Genomic DNA, 22,392 nt, shown 5'->3' on the forward strand with positions numbered 1-22,392 from the left:
TATTCTAGCTGTTCCCATAGCTATTTCCACAATTTATACACCTATTAAAGTATCGAAGTATGGACACCAGCTTTGGGACTGCTTGGTGGGTCACGGCTTTGTGTCAGGCACAGAGGTGCCTCAGGGCACCAACACATAGTGGAATACAAACTATGTATTCCAGCTGCTTGCAAGAAAGGTGTTTGGAGACAAAGGGGGAAAAGAGGTGAAAATACATCTGTAGGGAAAACAAACCTGCTATCTCACCCATCCTATGGTTCCCGAGAACTTAGCACGTGTACAGCTCAAACTGAACTGAGCTCACCTACGTTATTTACTCAAAAACAAAGTAGAGGAAAGCTTTGAAAAAATAACAGCAACTATATGTGTAACTCTGGTTGTGGAATTACATAGTTTTTATTTTATTCATAAGCTTACTTCAAAAATTATGAATGAACAGGAACATTCATCATCAAAAAGCTCCTTTGATTTCCTTCCACAGAAGTTTGTCTCACAGACAGCTTCTATTAAATGGGATTCTTTTTAAGCTTATGGAACATTAAGTTCTTGTGGATCCTGTAATACGTACAGACTTCTATAAAACTTTAAAAGATTCATTGATAAATTCAAAATTTCACACTTTTAAAAATTTAATTCTAAATGCTATAAACTTTTTTTGAGGCAGTGATATTAAAATACTTGTTTAATAGAAAAATCTACGAAATTCTTGATGTTTCAAAAAATTAATTGGCTTTATTATTTTTCAAGTTGTCTTCTGCCAAGTTACATTTTCTAACAATGAAGTCTGAAAAATGCTGCAGAAGAAAGAACTAAAGTCCAAGTTAATTTGGGATGTATTACAACAGTAACTGTTGCAACCTTTTTCCACAACAGTGTACAAAATAATTCATAAACACAGAAAAGTACTAACAAAACCTTCATTCTTCCTCAAGAACATATACATAATCAGTGTCTAAAAGTCACAAACTGTATGCCTATTAGAAAACAGGTGATAAATAGAGATAATTAAATATGCAGAATTTTTTACATTTCTTTCCTCTGAAATATGTATTGGGTATTCCAAATTTAGCTAGTACTATAACTATTTTAGTACCTTGTGGATATGTAATTAGACCTTGAGTTACACTCCTTTGATAATCTTACTTTAAAAAAAAAAAAAAAACATTAAACCGCACATTTACATTTCAAACAGCACACTTAATTCAACAGCTCTTTGTCAACCCAAGAGCACCTGAAACCAAGACCACCAAGACAAACTGAGACATATGCAGACTTCTAAAATCCAATGGTCACATGTAAACTGCCAGTGAAGCAACGCCAGAAATGATAAAACTATTAAATGCTTTCATATAACAATGCAATAAAGTTTTGCTAAATGGGAGATAGTAATTTCTGGCCTGGTCCAAACTTCATTACAGAGATTACGACAAAGTAGTGATTACTTGATTGATTGCCAATTTTATCACTAGAAGAATAGATTCAAAACCAGTTCATTGGGTTTTACTTTCAACCATTATTCAAAACAGCATTTTGACAGTTCAGACAGAACTTTGTTGCATGGAAACTAAAATGACTTTAAGGAAATAACAAGCTATCCTTGTAAAAGCTCACAGAGCTCACAATTATATATTTCTGTTAAACAATGAAACCATCTCTGAATAGTTAAGAACTAAGGCATCAAAACACACAGAAAAAACCATTAAGCAAGGGTGCATTTCAACATCAAGAAGAATCCTTCCACTCATTTATCTAATTTTCAAAGTGGAATTATGACACTAGATACTTGAGGAAAATTTATGACAATGATCACTATTGTAAATTGTAATTTGCAATTCACTGAAGCTTAAACAGACCATTTCTTACTCTGTGCAAAGATGCCAAGCTGAAGACCACTACTTACTGGAGATTTCACATTATTCACATTCTCAGGAGGATAAAAACGTCCTGTGAGAACTCTGCAAAAGTTAAATGCTTAAAAGCAGAAAAATATTGCCTCTTTTTTACACCTCATTAAAATACAAGTCTAAGTTTCATTAAGATCTTGTAGCCTTGAAGACTCATGTTTTTGCTTATTTTGCAAATTCATCCTCTCAGTCATTTTTCCAATCAAATTACTGCTTGTTAGGATTGACCTCAATTGGTGTGTTTATTTAAACCAACTAGGACTGTGTATCACATTGCTCCCCAGGAACTAAAAACTGCTCTAAAATTTATGAAAACTAACTTTACCATTTTGTATAGCACTGACTGCCTACTTTGTATGGCAAATAAAAGACACAGGGTGTCTGGAACACAGAAACTGACAAGATTTCAGGATGCTTCACAGAGAAAAAACTACTAACAAGATAATGCAACTTGAAACAAAAATAAGTGAAACATTCAAGTAGAAGACTTTCGGATGCACATTTTCAAACCTAAGTCTGTTTGCATTGAAAGCAGTGTTTTACCTACTTTGTTCAATGCTTGGGTAAAAACTTCTTGATCGTATGTAGTCATTACTCTGACAGAAAACACAATGTTCACTGACCCAGGTTACTCCTGGCTCCACGAATGGAAAATGGACCCAGTTTCTAGCAGCTTTACACACAGAAGGAAAAAATGCTGATTTCCTTAAACTGAAATGAAAACAAAAATTTTCTATGCATATTCTCTCAAATTAGAGTAATCCCTTGTTAAACAGCAGACTAATCCCCAACTAATACTTTGCTTATTTTTCTCTCCCACCACAGAGTCAATGGAGAAATCTTTCTGATCTCTTAAAACAGGAGGTCTGCTGGTGCTGGATTCAGCACTGTCCACCCCAAAGCAATGCTCTAGTAGCTAACTGTGATGAATTCTTCAGTTAAGATGCTTTAGTTCTCAAGGCTAGAAGTAGCAATAGTACCGAGTACACACAAGGAACATGGATTCTTCTCTATCTCCCTTTTTCTTCTCCCCACTAAACAGTCAAAGAAACTTCTTGGCACCAACAATTCCTCACCAAATACTGAAAAACCTAAAGTTTTTAGGCTGAGAGGACTGCTAGCAGAGGCTTTTTCAGGACAGCTTTCTCTGTGGCATTTGCACACAGGTTTGATTTCACTGTCAGCACTCAACTTGAACCTGAGAATAATGCAGTATTCTCTCCAAGACAGATTACAACTGGATAATTTCCTAACATGGTTCAAGTTTGGTGCATTTGAAGTTGTTATTCCCTTTAAAAGCATAAGCAAATAAATTATTTTTTTAAAACAAAGGTTGTGTCAATTTTGCGCCAAGGATCTTGCTTATAGCCTTTAATAAAGATCTGACTCTTCTTGCACCAGACACCTCTGTGTTGGTGCAATCTTTCCTCCCCAGCCCCATCAGGCATTACAATAAATTGTTATAGAGAGTAAGTTACATCAAACATTTGTGTTTTGTAATATATAACAGACATATTCTTTGAGAGATCCAGTTCTTCCTCAGAAAAGCCAAGAAGGGAAGGGGATAGTCAATCTAAACCCTTTAATAATTTTTCTATGCATTATATAATTGTTAGTTTGGGTATAGTCATCAACTTTCATAACTATGACCCATTTGATCTATCCTGTATTCCAACCGGAACACCCTGCTCACAAAGACCAATCTATCAGAAATATCCTGTACCTTTTCTGTTCCTGGTAGACTTGGGTTTACCTACCATAGAGCACACATTTGCATTTTGCTGATACGAACTCATACCATAATGTATATATACACAAGCAATTTAAAAAAAAGTTAAAGTATCTGTAAATAGCAAGAAAAGCCTCACCCAAGCTTTAATATAAAGCATAGGTAAACATAATAGGAATAAATATTCAAAAGAAACCTTTATGCACAGCAAAAAAAAAAAATTCAGAATTAGACTGTAATTTCTGAAACAACAATTACTTTAAATATAAAAAGAATTCCAGAGAAAAAGTACTTAAGACTTGTCACTAATTGCAAGCATGCAAACATTTACAGCTTCCTACCTAGGGCAGAGACTGGATGGTATTCTGTCATACAAAAGAAATATCAAAGAAAAAAACACAGCACAAAACAAAATGCCACGTATTCACGTAACTGCTTTGGTGCAAGCACATTTGGGTTTGGTGCAGTCACATCAAGCATAATTCTCTCATGTTACTAAGATACCTGGGAAAAGGAAAGAAAATCATGTCTAGTCTTAGCTAGATACCCATAACTTGAAATCACAAAAATTCTGCTCCTTTAATTGCCAGAAGCTCTTTTTTCAGTAATAGAGTCAATTTTTCATAGGGGTTTTTCAATCGCAAAGTGCTCTTTTGCTGTTACCTGTTTTTCAGCTATTTTCATGCATATGAAAACTTCAAGAACATCTTTACTCATTTGGTGAAGGGGACAGGAGTATAAAGGGAAAAGACAAACAAGTTCAGTCTCTTTTTTTCTGAATCCAGCCACAATATCTCAGATAACATCTTGGGACACCCATTGTTTTCACTCCTTACAAGAAGAAATTTTTCCTAAGAATAACTGCCCTATACAATGAAACCTTGACTGATACCCAGTAGTTTCTGTTGAAAAATTACTTGGCAGGAAATAAACATTCTTCCAGTAGCTGAGCCTGACCCAGAAACCATACAGTGTATGATGGTAAGTACATTAGAAATATGACACACGGGCAAAGCATTTAAACTTTAGCTATACCAAAAGAAAGCAGTCACACGTAAAGAAATCTGTTTTCAATATATGTATTTTCTTGAAAGACATCCAATCCAGTTCTTCACATGTTCCTGGAAAGCTCTCCATACATCAGGGAAAAACAAACAAACTCCCTATCAATCTCTGTTAGTCATTGATCTACTCACCAAAGAAAAAAATAAACATCTTCAGTAACAACAGGTTTGAAATCAGTTCAATTTCCAGTGAAAATAAAAACATTCTAAATGCATTAAATGTTCCATGCCTGTATGACATATTCAAATAAAAGTGTATCAAGCTCCCCTGAAGACTCAGCTCTTTATTAAAGAAGGAGGAATCCACAAAACCACAGTTCTTTCCACAATCATATAGCCAGTTTGGCATACAACCAATCAAAAAAACCAGCCCAAATGAAAAATTTTCAGTCAGCTGAACAAAGTTTTATGGTCTGTGCTGGTCACTCACACCAAACTGGTTGATGGACAGAGACAAGACAACAGAGAATCTTCTGCTACTTCCCTGGACTCACCATCTCAAAAACCTTGCCCAACAAAACCATGTACTATAGACACAAGAGACAGCCAGGATAACATTTACATCCTTTAACTCTGTTAACAGTCTTCAACTGCTTGAGGACCATCAGCTGCAAGTCCTAATGGAACCACTCCTGCACTGGAGGCAATTTTCTTGCAGACCTGCAGGAAGGGGTATCATGCTGCTGCCAAAGGAACACCTTAGCACTTTGCTTTCAGCTACCCCTGTTTTACTTGAGATACTCTTAAGTATACTAAGATACTATCCCTGAGCCAGAGGGAGAGTACTGAAGCACAAATTAACTCTTTCACCAGCAGCTGCCACCACCACCTACTTCCTGCTACCATTTTTTTCTAGGGGAGAGAAGAACATGAGCCCAGGAGCCTGCTGGGCTTCTGGTCATTCATTCAACCCTCAGCCTTAATAGAGAGCCAGAGGAAATAAGGCAGATTTCACACCAGAGAAAAGGCAAAGTGGAGCCTGGGAGCTCCTGAAATAGTTAAAGATGGCACTATAATTTGGCATTTTTGATCTTTTAAGTATCTGAACCTGCAACATTATTAATGACCTTGGCTCATGTGCATTTCACACAGGGGAAAACAGAAAGAAAGCAGAAGTGTTCTGTGGTAGAATCATTTACTACATGTTTCTATTTCTAGGCAACTTCAATGTTTTCCCAGATCTGTATCCGGAAAAATGGGCAGGTATAGCACAGCAACGTGCATAACAGCTACAAACAAAAATATTTATGTGTCCGGTTTTCGGCTGTTTGAAGGGCCTGGAAGGGCCCGGAGTGGCCTTGGGGCAGCCCGCGTATCAAAGGACGAGAAGAGGCTTCAATTCTTCTTTCGGTCTTTATGTTTATTAATTGTTTATCTAAAAGATTTTCTTTCGGCTCAGCAGCCAGCCATGAGCACACTGTCCTGTCCTCCGGACAGTCACCTATCTTTATACCCATAGTTATGTGTACAATATTTATCATTTTTCCCCAATCCTTTTTATTCTTATTGTCCGGTGCACTTTCAGTAATGACCAATCCCAAAGTGCCACCATCACCACAGAAGATGGAGGAGAAGAAGAAGAAGAAGAAGGACAGGACACGCCCCAATTCCTCCATCTTACTTCTCTAAACCCCCCTGTACAGCAATCTTAAGCCCTGTGTCTCACCCTCTAATTAACTAATCCCTTCACCATTCACCCCAGTGAAGTCCTCCTATCCTCATACAGGTGTCGTCTCCCGTGTAGGATCAAAGTCCAGCCACCAGACACTTTAGGCAACATTCCAGGACTCCCGAGCCCCCCAAGGGTGGTCTCGGTGGCTCGGCACCTCAGTCCTGAGGTGCTGAGATCCCACATTTAGTCATTTAAAAATCTAGTTCTGGCATGGAAGGTCATATTGCTTACAAAAACATCTCCACATTTGTCAAAATGCCTCAGTCTTACCACAAAACCACAGTGTCATCATTTACAATATTCAGTCAGAAACCTATACTATAAAAAAACTGGCTAACTGCAAAAGTAAATGGAAATATTGAAAAGAATCATTATCATATCATACTCTGGACACCAGACTGAGCCCTCCAGGGAAGTGGTCTCAGCACCAAGCCTGGCAGAGTTCAAGAAGCATTTGCACAATGCTCTCAGGCACATGGTGTGACTCTTGGGGACTGTCCTGTGCATGGCCAGGAGTGGGACCTGATGATCCTTGTGGGTCCCTTCCAACTCAGCATACTTCATGATTCTGTGATTATAAAACTCTCCATACACCAGTCCCAGTGATTATTTGAATTGATCATCATGAAATCAGTTTGGAAAGTTCAGAATCCAAATATATTCCTCAATTCATAACTAAAGCCGTAAGAGGAACTAAATGAGTTGAATTAGGCCAGAAAAATCAGTTCTCTGGTTAGAAGCTACATCAAACACACACTATTGCAAAGTTTATCTCTCCAATCAATTGATTCTTGACATACTAGATTCTCCAAACTGTCTATCTCCAAACATTTAGAAACCACAGCAGTCACCACATTAAGTAGGATGTTTTAATAACCCAACCCTCCTTGAAACTTACTGGAAAGTGAAGCCCTCAGCATGATGGAAATTCTTTCAATAGAAACATCTTTTAGAAAAAGCAGTGCTCAATCTCCACTACTCCATCACAGTTACAAACTCATTTAAATGCATCAGCATTTTAATTTCACATAAAACTAGTTCTTATTTCTGTAAATGGTACAATAATTTAATCTAAAAACCTAAGAAAAATAACATTTCCCCTTGTTGATTACACAATAGTTCATTCTTTTCTATTTCGTCTTTTCCTCAAGCATTATTTTCCATCCCTATTTCTGTAGTTATCTCACAGGGATTTGTCAAAAATGTAATGGCCCTTTTTACAAACCCCTTCTTCCCACTTTCTGTGAATTCATATTCTCTAGGTCAAAGATTACAAATCTCTACAGCTTATACTTCAAAGTTTTGCTGTAGAAAACTGATCTGCTGAAATCTTACTCTTAATAGTGTACAAGAAACAAATTTTCCAAAGAATTCTCCTTGATTATCCTTGGTGTTGACCTCCATAATAAAAGTAAAATATATCCAATGTACTGTGCTGAAACTCTATCCCTATTTGGCTCTACAAACACTTTCTTGCCCCTAAACACCTGAGAGTAATTCTTTTCAGTTTTTATCAGACTTCCCACTGAAAATCTCCTTTGGCAATAAATGCATTGGCTTCCCTTAAAATCATCGTTTGCATGCTGATCTGAGGAAGTAAAATATTTATTTTGTATCAGGAGAAAAGAAAAGCTCTACTGACAGACCACTCAGGCTTTTTTTCTGAGTGAATATATATGCCAAGACCAAGGACCACTAGTTATTGGGACTTACTAAGTTGTCTTTGACTGATTACCTATTCCAACTTTTGCAAATATTAGAGAACCAGTATTTCCATATTCATTCCTAGTGATACTTCTACAACTAAAAGCAGTCTTCAGTCTCATTTCTTGCAAAGGGTAAAGCAGCACTAAAATACCTTCTAATGAAAGAATTTTTCAGAACAATGCTGGATCACTTTCAAAATATTAAAAGACACAGACACAAGCACTTCTACCAATAACATTTACCTCCATGTTATCATGTTATTTCCCAGCAATTGTTTTTGTACATCTTCATTTCATTAAAGAGGAAGGCACTATCTACTCCATGCATGACCCTGAATTAAAGACTGAATTCATTCTCTGTCTTTCAGTGCTGTTCACCACGGTCCTGGAACTTCTGGAACTACAATAACCAGTGCATTTAGCATCTTTCATTACATTGAAAAACTCATGCATTTGGCAGGCTTTGCACAGCAAGATTCTGCACAGAAAACAGAGAGGACAAAGAGAACTGCTTTAATTTATTTACCTGATTTAACTTCTTCCTTGTAATAAGCTGATTACCATTACTGAATTGGAACTCCAAAACTATCATAATGAGGGCATTTTACATGTTGACTGCTTATATTTTTATTGTTCTGGAAAATGATTAAAAACTGAAAAGAATGCAAAAATTAATTCTGTCTTGATTTGATTTTTAAAAGCCATTTCACGCAATAGCTTCCATATTTTTAATAGACTACTACCCTAATCAAAATAAGCCTACAGATTTGTGTCATTGAAGGTGAAGAATGACTGAGCCAGAGAGAACTATCTCAAATTTACACATTTTGAATTAATAAATGTCAATACTATTATGGTCAGCAAATAATTATGCTGGGGTTTTGTTTGTTTCATTTATCTGGGTTTTGCCAATTTTTTTTTTTTTAATTTGCATCTTTTCTTCTGTTCCTTTAAAAGGTGAATTTTCATCAGCAGTGAGAATCAGACTGTCCTTCAATGATGTAAACATGTTTAAGACAACTCTACCTTTAGTAGAAAATTCCTGTTTGGTTTTTTAAATTTAAATTTTAGAGTATGATTAACAGCATTTTTCATTTTCTAAAATAAGAAGTTAACTTGCCCCTGTTTTAAGACTTTTTAAACTCTTAAATGGAAATGGAAGTGTGATTAGCAAATAAAGCAAGTGTACATTATGATCCAAATTAAACAAAATTACATGCCTTGTAATGAAAAGACAACTATCAAAATGAGTTTTGCATTTCAAATTTTGTCTTTTCTTATAAATATCTTAGAAATGCACAAGTTCTGATTGTGCATTAAAATTAACATATATTAGGGTTTCAGTCCTAATTGTATAGGAAAACATGAAAAAACATACCTTTTTGTCCTATCAGTTTCCAAAGAGTTTCTCAATTCTGAAAAAATTAGGTCTTAAGCTATGAAAGAAAACACACCTTTGCACCTGCCTGGCAGCTTCTGAAGGCTGGTTTGCCCTTTCAACACACTCTCAATTCCAGATATTTGGTTAGTGATTTTTACCAGATCCTTTAACCTCAGCATCACAACATGTCCTGCTGGATATTAATAGAGATTAGTGATTATAAGTGTAATTTAAAACATTTAGTAATGAAATACATAAACATTAATTGAAAGACCAGTGTTTCTTAACCTAGTTATAACCATATTATCACTTGGACTTTAAACTTTGTTGCTCTACAAGTGGTGCCAGTATAATCAATAGAGATATTGAATGCATAAAGATATTAACATATTTAAGCATTCAACATTTAAAATTCCACTAAATTACCAATTTTTAACAATTATTCTACACTTCTTAGTCTGTAAGAAAAAAATAATTTATCACTTTTTGTTAATCTTCTTTCCAAAAGTGAACATTTCGGAAAATAACACTTGTTTAACTATCTCTAGTGGACCTTTTATCTAAGAGGTCTTTCAGTCTAATTCTTTGGTATACCAGTTAAAACTGTTAAATTTTTCTATTTTATATGGTGGAATACTGGAAAGCTAATGTCTATACAACATTTCCCAATTGATTTTTTATGACATTCTGGTAACTCATTATTTCCCAGCCATGATTACTTTGTCTCCAGGTAAACAAATTCATTCTTCACTTTAACTTGTTCCTTAAGTATCCCCTACATGTTTAAGCAACCTCAACATCTGAAGTTATTCATATCACAGTTACTTAGAATTTAAAAATTATTGAGGAAGAGACTACCTCTTGAACATAATCTATCCATTTCGTCTATACAATCACTTCAATGGCAGGAAAAAGAGAAGGCCAAAAATTTGTAAGGCAGCTACACAGAAGAACTTCTGGCACTGGACAACCAATAGTACTTAGTTTTTGCCTAACTCAAGGTGAACTTCTAAGATGCAAAATGATGTTGATAGTTTTAAGGAAGCATGCAGGGGCAGGAGTTAATTAGCATGCTGGAACTGTGTATATCAGTATTTTTTCTAAAGTGAGTCACATAGCAGATTCTTAATGTGCCTGTTTTGGTTCATTATATCAGGTCCTGCAAATGTGCATTTCACTTTAAAAACAATACTAGCCAACTGAGAAACAATATTCACTTCAGTTGTTCACAGACATTTTACTAAAAAAAGCTTCAATTTCTTTATAATAGGGCTCTTGCAGTGGGTGGGGAAGAACAGCACATAAGAGGAAATGAGTCGAACAATCTCAAATGAAACACAAAGCATTTTGATATCAAAATTAGCACAAAAGAGGTCAAGGTCATGAGTAGGAGATAACTGGATTCATGACCATCTGACGTAAGATTTCCTTTCTGTTTGAAACCCAGAGCCAAGCAGCGTACCAGGCAAATTACAGCACCCCAATGCAACTGCCCTTGGCAATGTTTTGCTGTAGTCAAACACTACCACCTAAAGAAGCCTGGCAAAACATGAGGTCTCCAACACCACAGCAGCATTACTGACTTTCAAAATGAGCTTACTGTTATTTCTGTACAAATACTGAACACAAAGTTACTGAGTGCCAGTGTTTAGGATATGGGTTTCAATGTTAAAACCTATTAATGGCTTAAGCCTTCACTTCCAGAACAAAATCTACAGAAAAGTACAAGGTGTATTTTATCTTCTTTATGCCATTTACACTTATTTTTTATTCATGTTACTTACATGAATTATCATTTTATAGTTATTGCATTACCCTTATCAAGCAAGTGTACCTTCTTGAATGTTTTTGTTTCCAAAGTAAAAGCTGTTCCACCTGTCGAATACGTACTTTTATGATTTATCAAAAGATGTAAGCAGAATTTCCTCTGAAGTCTGTAGAAGAAGCTAGATTTAAAAGTTTACTTGATGAAGGGTGGATTTAAAAACCAGACCACTTGTTGTACTGGCACTGGTGAACAGCAGGTATAAAACACTTCGCAAAGGGTGCAAAACCCATAGAGGAACTGCATATGACTCAAAATAGTACGCCTGTGCTAAGTTCCAAGATGCTGTGGTTACACTACTATAAAAGCTCCCAAATCATTTGATATGGGAGAAGACACAACAGCAGTCAGTGCTGAAAAAGAGATCCAAAGACCTCTTGCATCAGCTCTGTCTTCTGCTTTTCACTAAAGGGGGAAAGACGAGAATGAAGAAAGAAAAGAACAACTATCTCCGTCAAATTCAAGTTAAATTACAATGTAGGAGAAGCAGGCAACTACCTCGAGATAAGGCAGAGTCTGGTTTGTAGTACCTGGCATGTGTGCTGGACAGTGTGACTGTCTAGCAGCACAGGGCTATTTCAAAATATGATTTGTTAGCTCACCTTGAGGTACCTATCTCCAGATCTGTAAAGAGACTTATGACATAAAACTGTAAAGGTTCATCTATTCAAATGTAGCAACAGCTGTATGTCTTCATCTATTCAATTTGGCAATAGACAGGAATAGTGTCTCCTCCATGCCATCTGGTCTGTGGAACTAATTATTTTAATTGCTTAATTTGCTGAAGTGGAGCTTATAACGTTTATGCCTTCCAGAGCAAAGCTTAGGCGGAACGATGCAAATGTTGTGTGCTGGTGCTCATATTTCTCTTTGCAACTTTCTGTCATCACTTTATAAAAGAAATGCAGTGTTACTGCTCAATATGGCTTAAGGATTCTCCTATCACTACCTTTCAAAATGTCAACACCGAGTGAAGAGAATCTAAGGGGAGAAAAGTCTTCAGAACTAAAGCTCAATGGGAAACATTTGGGAAAAAACTGGAGGCTTCATATTTTTGGCTTATTTTAGAAAGTGCATTGACACTGGAAGTGGAACAGCTCAGGTGTTGAACATAATTGTCAAGAATAGTTGAGAAAATATGAAGAAACTTTAGCACAGAAAGAATGGTTTCATTCTTTCCCCCATACCAGTAATAGCGCTGACCCAAACTGGCAAAACCAAGAGTGCAGTAGGAAACTTTCAGGCAGAAATCATTAGCTAGAAAATGAAATTACTCAATATTGTCTTTTTGATAGTGGTACAAAACCACTTTAGTTATTCCTGAGTAATTCTTGGCAGACTGGATCTCTGATTCCCCCTCCTCCCTGTCCCTTCCAACCCCCATAATAACACAGGAGAAGAAACACAGGATCAAGCACCACCACATTAATTATTTTGAAGTGTGCTAATGAGTTTGGTGTATCCCCAGACGCACTTGTGTCATGTAACATCTTCTGTCAAATATGTCATCTGTTTAAGCAAAATGAAATATGTTCTGAAAATGTGTGCCTTGAGACTGAAATCATAACCATCACCAAGAGGTCACTCTCTTGTGAGATTGCTTTCTGAGGTAATAAGGTTTATTTCTAGTGTTCTGGAGACCTTATGATCTTGTATAGAATTCAGTAAGGATTGGTTTTATAAGACACCTGGCTTTTCTCATCTTCTAAAACACTTTTTGGAACATGTGTTCTAATAATAAATACGATTCATAATAGTTAAGAACTATTGGGATATCAGTGCAGGATCTCCACAGGATAGAAGAGGGCTGTGATCCACTTATTACCCTCCTGAAGGAAGTGATTTATATTTCCCTCAGCTCTCCAGTACATCCCAGATCCCAACAACTTTCCACTAAAACTTTCAACATGATGTGAAACAAATTTATTAAAATGAATTTTCCTCCTCTTTAATCCCCTCCTCCATTCCACCCACAACTAAAAGCAACTATCAAAATCTTATTTAATGTACCCCTAGAATTCAAGAAGGAGTTAAAGAAAGAAACAGGAACTCCTAGTACAGAGATCTAATAGTTTTGCTGAACATACAGGTGCTGTCATTCCCCTGGTTATGCTACATGTCTCTCTCTGTTACTCCAACTGTGGTTTGAGGGGACTGATCAGGAAGATAGATGACTTGAGAAGCAAAAGAATAGGGAAAAATGTTTGCCTCAAACCTGTCTAGATGAGCCTTTTGGGAGGAAGACTGCTCCCCTCTCCTTTTTGAACTCTTCCCTTAAATGTTGAATTTGTCCAATGTAGAACCACCACCACCAAATAAAAAAAGGCAGAGCAAGCAATTTGGCAAGGAAGTGGCCATTTACTTTTGAAAATAAAAAGGATATATTTCTATGATAAATGACATAACTTTCTTCCATAACCATTTAAAGCCTATCAATGTGAAATTAACAAAACAGCAAAGTTGTGTTCAATCTCATAAAGCTCAAGACACCAGTTCTGTCAATCTCTATCAGCCTTCTATTCAATCTCTATCAGCTTTTCCATTTTATAGAGGCACAATTTTTTTTTCAGATTTGAAAGAACAGAACACTAACTAGCATGCTTCTTTAGTAAAAACAATTTAAACAAAAAAAAATCCCTTTAGCTGCTGGCGAAAATGACACTCTGAAGTATTATTTAAGTGCAAATTAAAGGGCAGTTGACAGAATTCCCAACCACATACATCTGTGTATGACTAAGGATATAAAACAAGATCTCATGTGACCTTTCAATCTTAGGCATAATGATTAGCCTACAATATTGCTAGTCTGCTCCCAGCTCTCCTGAAGTCTTATTAAAACACCCTTTTCAAGACACATTTCTCTGCCCCAACAGGCATATTCCTTTACTGCCAAGAAAAGCAAGCAGGAGGGAAGTGTATGAAATCCTGCGTGTGCTGTACGACGTGCTAGGAAAGGCAAGCCATCAGCTTGCAGGCATGCTGTCACCAGGTGTAACCAGCAGCAGAAATCCCAGGCAGAAAAGGGGCCCATAACAAGCTGACAAAAGCTGCAAATGTAGAGGCAGCCAGTGTAGGCAGTCAGGTTAGGGTAGGATACACCTGGGATATCCCAGGTAGGATAAACCTGAGCAGGCTGCTGGAGTACCAGGCACATGGCAGCTTCACCTCTTTCACTGCTGGCATAATACAGCACTAAATAAATGATGGTCTTGTTTCCAGCCCACCATTTTAATTCATTTTGCTTCATACTTTCAAATTCACTGAAATGAAAGAGTAAACCTATTTCATATATCAAGAAGCTACAGTGGGATGATACTCTATGTGTTTTGAACTGGTTTGGTTGTGGGGGGTTTTTTTTCTTTTGTGGTTTTTTTTAGATCATCCCTTACTTTTCCCATTTTTGCCTAGCTTCTAGACCACTCAAAATCCATTTTTTTCTTTCCCATCCTGTTACTTGAGCTCTGACTGCACTTTCAGCAGTAATTTGTGGCTTAACAGCTTCGTTCAACACATCTTCCACTATTAATAGTTTCTGATTTACTTTCTTACAATAAAAGGTAGGTAAAGATCCCCAAACTGATAGAGCAATAGCAGGTTTCTGGTTTTATCAAAAACCTACCCCCATTTGTTCCTGTTTTCTCCCTCCTATTTTTCTTTCCAACCTATACTTCTCACCCTTCTGAACCTTCACCCAAATGGAAGAAAAACAATCACACAACCTTAAAAAATATCATACTGCATCCAGAGACACATTTTAGTTGGCAGTCCCTTGATCTGCATTTCTCTGTATGTTATACAGTCATGACTAAATATTCCAGTGGAATGTAAAATAACTGGTTTTGCTTTCAATTGCTGCTTCCTTTTCTGAGAAAAATGGTTGAAAGAATTACTGGCTTTAGAAATCTTTAACCTTAGTTTTGCAGATCCAAACCCCATTTAAGCAAAAACTGGACAGAGACAATCCGCAGTATGCAGAAAAAGTATCTCCTCCTCACTAGCTACTAGCTGAAGCACATTCCAGAGTACCCAGAATGATAATTTCAAAAATCATTCCAAGGACTGCATTCTTAGTTGTTCAGATTTCTAAAATAATCAGAAAAAGATTTTGAAAATGATCATTCCAATTCCTCTTGAAGTTTTCTTATTAGGAAAAAAACCCTTAAATTCATGAAAACTGTTATAAAGAAGGGATATATTTAATATTTGTAGGTTGGCAGTAATTTTTAACCAATATGCCCTCATTTCAAAAAGAGCTGCAACCAAATATTTTCAAGTAATTAAAATAATGTAGACAGACATAGTCAGTCCTACAATGGTAGGGCCTAAAAGGGAGTTGAAAAATGCTTTCTCTGACAAACCAACAATGTAGCCAGGTTTGTTTAAGGACTGAAAAGCAGCATATGCCTACTAAGTGATATTCATTCAAAAATATGTTTATCAGCTGCAGACCCAGCACAGGAGCAGGTGAGGGTGGAAATGGGGAATGGAAGAAAAATTAGAGTAGATAAGACAGGAGAGTCCCAGCATCACTAATCTAGAGCCTGTAACAGCTCATGCACTTTTCAGACAACCCTAAAGGAATGTAGAAGGTTTACCACGTCTTATTCAAGCTGTTCTATAAGAATTTTTATAATCCCTTTAAAAGACTGATATTGCGAAGAATCGCATTTACACCTCCTCCCTTAATCTAGCATAATTAATCTTTCTACAGCAATCTGAACTAGTAAATAATGAACTTGTAAAACAAGAACCCATGAAATCCATTTGTATGAAAATTCTGTGGGTTCGAAATCCATTTTCTACTGATAAATAGCTGTAGAAGTCACTCAGTCTTTGGCATCTTAATGAAAATTATACACCAGCATAGTGTCTTCATGAAGATGATATATCAAAAAATACTTATGCTACGTATGAAAATAACACCATTCATGGTATCTTCTCCGATTCCTTCTTAGCACTGTTAGAAACACTGATATTAAAAAAATTATGATCCTGATGGAACTCAGCAATGAAAGCCTTAGCTGGAAAGTTATTCAAGTTATTTGATTAATTTAGCACATATAAATCATTAAACAACTTTTAACTATTTTTGGAAACTGAGCTTGCTACCATCAAGCACAAATGCATACAAATACGCAATTATATCCACATGACAAGAATGCTTAATGGAAGAAAACATAAATGCATTAAGATTAAAGGAAATACTTAAAACCACAGATTCTCTGTCTACCGTGGGGTCATCTCCCAAAATGTCACAGCCCATGCTAATATCCTTTGCATTACTGCAGTTGCAGCACAAGAAGTCAGACAAATGTACTGGCTAAGAGAACCCCTTCATGAAGGCTTCTGTCATGAGACTGTCAAACTGTCTAACATAACAATTTCCAGTACTCAGGTTTAATCGAGCTAGACAAAAATGTTGGAGGCACTCCAACTGTTTTATGGCTTAGGGCATCAAGGATCCTGAGATCACTTCCCAAGTGCTGTCAGATTCTACATCTCCTAGATTTGGAATCCTGGCTTCTCTGACAGTCTCCTAATGAATGACCACAGGAAATTCCTCTACAGCAACTCCATGTCTTCATCAGCAAAAGAAAAATGCAGCAGCACATCCAAAATGCCCTCCTTTAAAGACTCATACATCATAATGATTTTAAAGGAAACATCAGCTTTTCAGGATTTAAATACATAGCACCATAATGATAATTTTTTACATTCCTGGCTGTTTTAGCAAGCAGGAGTGTGATGGACATAGACAAGTGCCTGCTGTTCACATGTGATAACAAGACTTAGCTATATAAAGATGACAAAGGGCTAACAAAACTGTAATATGAAGGAAAAAAAGAATCTAAAAGAATCTTGATAAAGCCTGTAGACCCTTCTTTTGAAAAGAAAAATTAAATAAATCTACTAGATGACACATTTCAGAATTTTAACATTTCTTTTTTGTATTGGAAAAACAATCTTCTTTTTGTTTGGACTCAGATTATTTAAATAATCACTGCCTCAAACTTGTAATAAAAATACTAATCACCAACTATCACATCAAAATGGTAAATTGAAATTGCCGCTTTATTCATGAATGTGTTTTCTTGTTCTCACAATACCAATGACTATTTAAGTTTCAGTGCTTTACAGAGCTGATTTACTTGAGAAAAAAAATATTGAAAATTTTGATAGCAGTAGCAGCCTGATGTTCAAGAACATCTACATGTACTCTTCAGATCCTAAGTCAGAAAATACAGGTACAAAAATAGATTTTAATTTCAGTCTTCCAAAACTTGTCATGTTGTTGAAAGTGATGATTCATTACCTGTACATATAAGCTTATCGCAAGACTAGCAGACACAGAAGGATTTGTGCTTTATGCATCTAATTTAGAGACATAATTAGAAAATTATCTCGTACAGTTTGCAGAGAGGAACTGCAAAATCTCATAACTCCTGCCTATTTGAATTTGATTATATATACACATACACTCTATATTTATACACATACATATATTATAATAAGGCAGCTCAGAAGCCTTACCTGAGTCTGCTTCATTGCCCGCTCCATCCTGCGAGTGCTTCCTTTCTCCAGTTTGGTCCGAAGGAGTAACGCTGATGTCTGAATGGCCCAGAACTTGGGCTGGGAGAGCAAGCACTGCAGACAATAAGAACATTTTGTCATTACTTAAAGACATTGAAGACAGTAAAATTTTTTAAAGTGGTCTCAAGCATGAATGCTGTTTCCTATTCTGAAAGTCAAATATGTGGCTGGAGGACTTATTTCATGAACTGAGGGCTGTACAAATAACCTTAACCTATTTTCAATGTAAAAAGTGGCCTTCAAAACCACTTCCTCATTCTCAGCTATGCTGTGCTTTATTTCACATGTGAATCCTCCATAAGAAGGAATAATGGACTGCATGCTTATTCCATATTTGCTATTTGGACCACTGTGGAAGAGATGTGTTTTTCACAAGATATTATATTTAAATAGTGAAAAGACCATGCTGAGATTTCAGCACTCCTTTCTATAGGGTGCACAGGCCAAACTGCACAAATTAAAATGGCTACTTTGAATCAAAGGAAAAATGAAGAATTGATCCTGGGCTGACTGGCTCAGCCTTTTCCACACCTGCATACTGGGTAGCTGCAGACAGCTTCAGGGATCCTATTTCTCAAGGCTGAACAAATCCAATTCTCTCTTGGCCTCTTCTCATATGCAAGGTGCCCTGATGCCGAGGTTAACAGCATTTCCACATGAAAAATGTTAAATTTGCTAAGAACCTGAAGAACATTAATTAATCTAGAACTTGCCATGACTTGAGAATTTTTGACTTTAGCAGATGTATAGGGACTATGGAATAATCTATGCAAGCAGTTTTCCTAAAATAATTTTAAGTTATCGCTTAGAACACGCTGCACTGATGCCAGGAACTTAGTGCCAGTCTCCAACCACTGATTTTCAGGAAAGTCCAATAGAAGACATGCAGCCAATACAATTCTGGTATCTCTTAATAATTTACAGACTGCCTGGATTCTTTCCAGTATGGTTTTAGACAGAATATACCATTTCTGAAAAGTGAGACAGCAGGAAAGCTCCCTTGCTAATTTTATTGACACTGCAAATATGATCCATCTTCTCTGAGAAAATATATTTGTCTATAGATATTTGAAGACTGGAGAAAAAGCCCCAGTGGTTTTATTCTTTCCTCTCAGAGATCTCCCAAAGCATTAAAAAGCATAATTTGCTCATGGTTTGTGTTTAATGCCTGACAAATTTCTGTCATGTTGTAATCTGGTTTTGTTTTCCCTAATGATTTCAAAAGAAAGGAGGCAGAAAGAACCAATCTAAAAAAATATCCTCCAAACAAAACTACAATAGGAAGAGAGGCAACAACAAATGCAAAAATGAAGGCAGTGTGAAGGCTTGTTTGTTGTGCAACAACCAAACACTCAACTAATCCTACCCTTTGTGAGCAAGAATCTCTGCACTGACTCTTTCAGGACTTCTCCTCAGTCTCAGATTAAGAGGCACCCAAAGGCTTCTATACTGTCCTCTACGTTCTGAGAATCTGGAATTAATTAAGGGAACACAATCACAACATTCTCTATTCTGTAGATTATAGTTTGTAAAAGGGCACTTGACAATCACCAAAATCTGGTAACTGGTGGATGTCCTAGTTCTGAGAGCTCTCTCTCCTCTATTTCATCCAACTTAAAACACCTATTTTAGTTTCATCTTAAGACAAACACAAGCAAGGCATTCCTAGCACAGGACATTGGTGTCTGAGTTTATTGTTTTGCAGCCATACCAGGTAGCTGCTAAATCAAATACCTTAAGGAATTGCTTGGGCAAACACTAGAACAAAGTTTCTTTTACTTTAAAAGCTTATTTTGTGGGGAAGGTCACCCTTTTCCCTATTTTCTCCCCTATGAGTATTCTGTCATACTATTTAATTTTTTACTTCAAGGTATTTTTTTCTGTGCTATCTAGTGGTAGATATCAGTATTAACTTTGAAAAAGAACAATGACAACTAAAAGTCTTGGCTAATAACACTCCTAAAGATATTTTCGGGTCTGATTGCTGTCCTTGTCCAGCAGCAGAGTCCTTGTTCTCTCCCTGCTTCAAGCAAGTGGCCCACGAAGGGCAGAGCACAAAGTTTCTGGTCCACAGCATGTGGCTCTGCAGGAGAACGGGCAGCCCAGGAGAGCAGAGCTCTGTCTCTGCGTGCACCTCCCACACCACCACCTGAGCAGTGATTTCAGCAAGCAAGCTGCATGAGCTGTGCATAAACTCAAACAGGGAGGGAGGAAATCTGAAGAGAAAAAGGGTGGAATACAAGCAGAGATAATTACATTTCACTCCTTTGCAGGAGCAATGACGAGTCGTATTTTGAATAACAATCCTGCTTTTTAAAGGTATTCATGAAATAAAATGAAAGGTATATCTGCTGTAAAATTACAGAAGAAAAATTGAATTTTTCCAACAGTTTTATTGATACAAAAAAACATTGCAACTGCACAAGACAATGAGAAGCAGACCTAGTTTGCATTTAAGAAGCACTTGTACTTTTATACTGATACAGAGCTCACAGTCCTGTGAGGTTTTTTTGAGCCAGAATTCAAATGTTCACCTTATCATTGCCTAATTATAATGTTTAAAGCACCACAAAAAATCGAAATAACATATGTATAAAGGGCACAAATGTTTATACTCAAAGACTGTAAAGAATGGTTTCAGAACATCTAACCATAACCACTGGCAAGCTTTAATCTTATACCCTAAATGTCCAAATGTTCCAGATAACAAATACTTTCTCATAAGATCCAAAGCTTTATGTTTTCACCTGAAATTAAACCTAGGCTCTGCTAATAGGATTATATTTTAAAATAAAACATCGGAGGGGGAACAACCTAAAAACATGCAGGTTTTGTCAACATACTTGGAAGTTCATTATACTGCACCAAGGGCAGCTAAGAAAATTAACAAAATAATAATTCTGAAGCAAGACCACTATCGAGAATATTCAGAAGTTATCATTGTTCTTACTTTAGGGAGAGAATAATAAAATAAAGAAAGAGAAACACGGGAAGATTAGACAAGCTGAGAAGAAATGAAAGGAAATAAGGTTATGCAACATTTTCTGCACAGAATAGGATATTTTCACATGGGAAAAGTAGTTCTCCAATTCTTTCACACATTTTTTTCCTACAAACAATATCATCCTCTCCCATCATATCAGAATGTAAAAAAGGAAATGACCAAAGAATTATACAAACCAGAATATTTAATTCAATATAACTTCCTTATATGACATTCAAATGAAACAAGATGTCACAAGTCTTAATAGCAAAGTAGTCCATTATTGAGCAACACTTATAAGTATGTAAGAACAAAAGGCAACATAAACTTCTGGCAACCTGTTCCAGATTGCTCAAGGGAGTTGTTGATGCCCTATCCCTCAATGTGTCCAAGGGCAGGTTGGAGAGAGAGGCTTTGAGCAAACTGGTCTAGTGGAAGGTGTCCCTGCCCACGGCAGGGGAGTTGGAACGGGATGGCCTGGAAGGTCCCTATCAACCCAAACCACATCGTGATTCCAAGTAACACCTGAATTGTGAGACAGGTGACATTAGTGATGACACCCAGATCAAACCCAGCCACAGATTTCTGTCAAACCCAAAATTCAGATACCATGAACAAACCATTTCACCCTCAGTATTCAGAACTGAACCTAGGTGTGAAGCACTCCCTGATCACTCTTAAAACTTTCTGTCAGAGAAACAGACAAAGAACTGCATCAGTCAGTCACAACTTAGAGAAGGTAAAGATTGGTCAAAGCAACTCTTTTGCCTTCCGGCATCTACTATTTTAAAAAGCTGGAGTTCCTACAGGAATTCTTCCTGTCATCAAAGTCAGGAAGAGCTTATTTGGGCATATAAGACATGCTAAAAAACCTGGAATAGGTAAAGATGATTGTTATTAACTGCAGCACTAATTAATTTTAATGGTTTCTAATTTTTCCTTATGATAAATCTATCCAGTAAGGTTATTGCTTTACTCCTGAAGCTTGCTCACTGATAAACTATCAGTAGCCTAGCAAAGTACTGTGATTGCTATGATGGAGCTATCATCTGAAAATAGACTTGGAAACGAAGAAATTTAAATTGCAACCACTTGTGGAATTCCTAAGAATTTGCACATCAGTCCATCAGTGAACCAAAAATATTCTGCTTGTTGGCCAAATTGCCAAGATGTGGTGAAAGTATTTCACTGAAGTCACAGGCATGAGGCACCCTAAGGATAGCTCTGGTCCTCTGTCATGCCTCCAAAGACATGACCCTTAATTCACATTCAGCCCAGGTTATTTACTAACTTATTTTAAGTTACAAACAAGCACAAAACACTGGGGACGATTTAGAGGAGAAAAAAAAGAAAAATATTCCTTTTTAGTTCCTTATATTATCCATTTCAGTTAACATACTTCAGGAGCTTTGGTGTTTACTTTTCAAAAAAAACACACATTAAGATTTTCAGATTACTCATGTGGATTAATTCATCCACAGTCCAATAGTCTTGTCAATAGTCAAGAGTCAATAGCCTTGTTTCATATAACTATTAC

The 22,392-nt window shown here is 36.6% G+C and overlaps 1 protein-coding gene across 2 annotated transcripts in view; it reads right to left on the bottom strand.

The window, feature by feature from the left end:
• Positions 1 to 22,392, bottom strand: part of TTC27 (tetratricopeptide repeat domain 27) — a 114,093-nt gene that overhangs the window by 37,236 nt on the left and 54,465 nt on the right. For both annotated transcript variants that reach the window (XM_064708735.1, XM_064708737.1), the window contains one exon: positions 17,813 to 17,926. In XM_064708735.1, coding sequence (XP_064564805.1) covers positions 17,813 to 17,926 — 114 coding nt within the window. The remainder of the gene's footprint in view (positions 1 to 17,812; positions 17,927 to 22,392) is intronic.

This window comes from Zonotrichia leucophrys, chromosome 3 (assembly GCF_028769735.1).
Source record: "Zonotrichia leucophrys gambelii isolate GWCS_2022_RI chromosome 3, RI_Zleu_2.0, whole genome shotgun sequence".
In the NCBI taxonomy this organism is placed as follows: Eukaryota; Metazoa; Chordata; class Aves; order Passeriformes; family Passerellidae; genus Zonotrichia; species Zonotrichia leucophrys.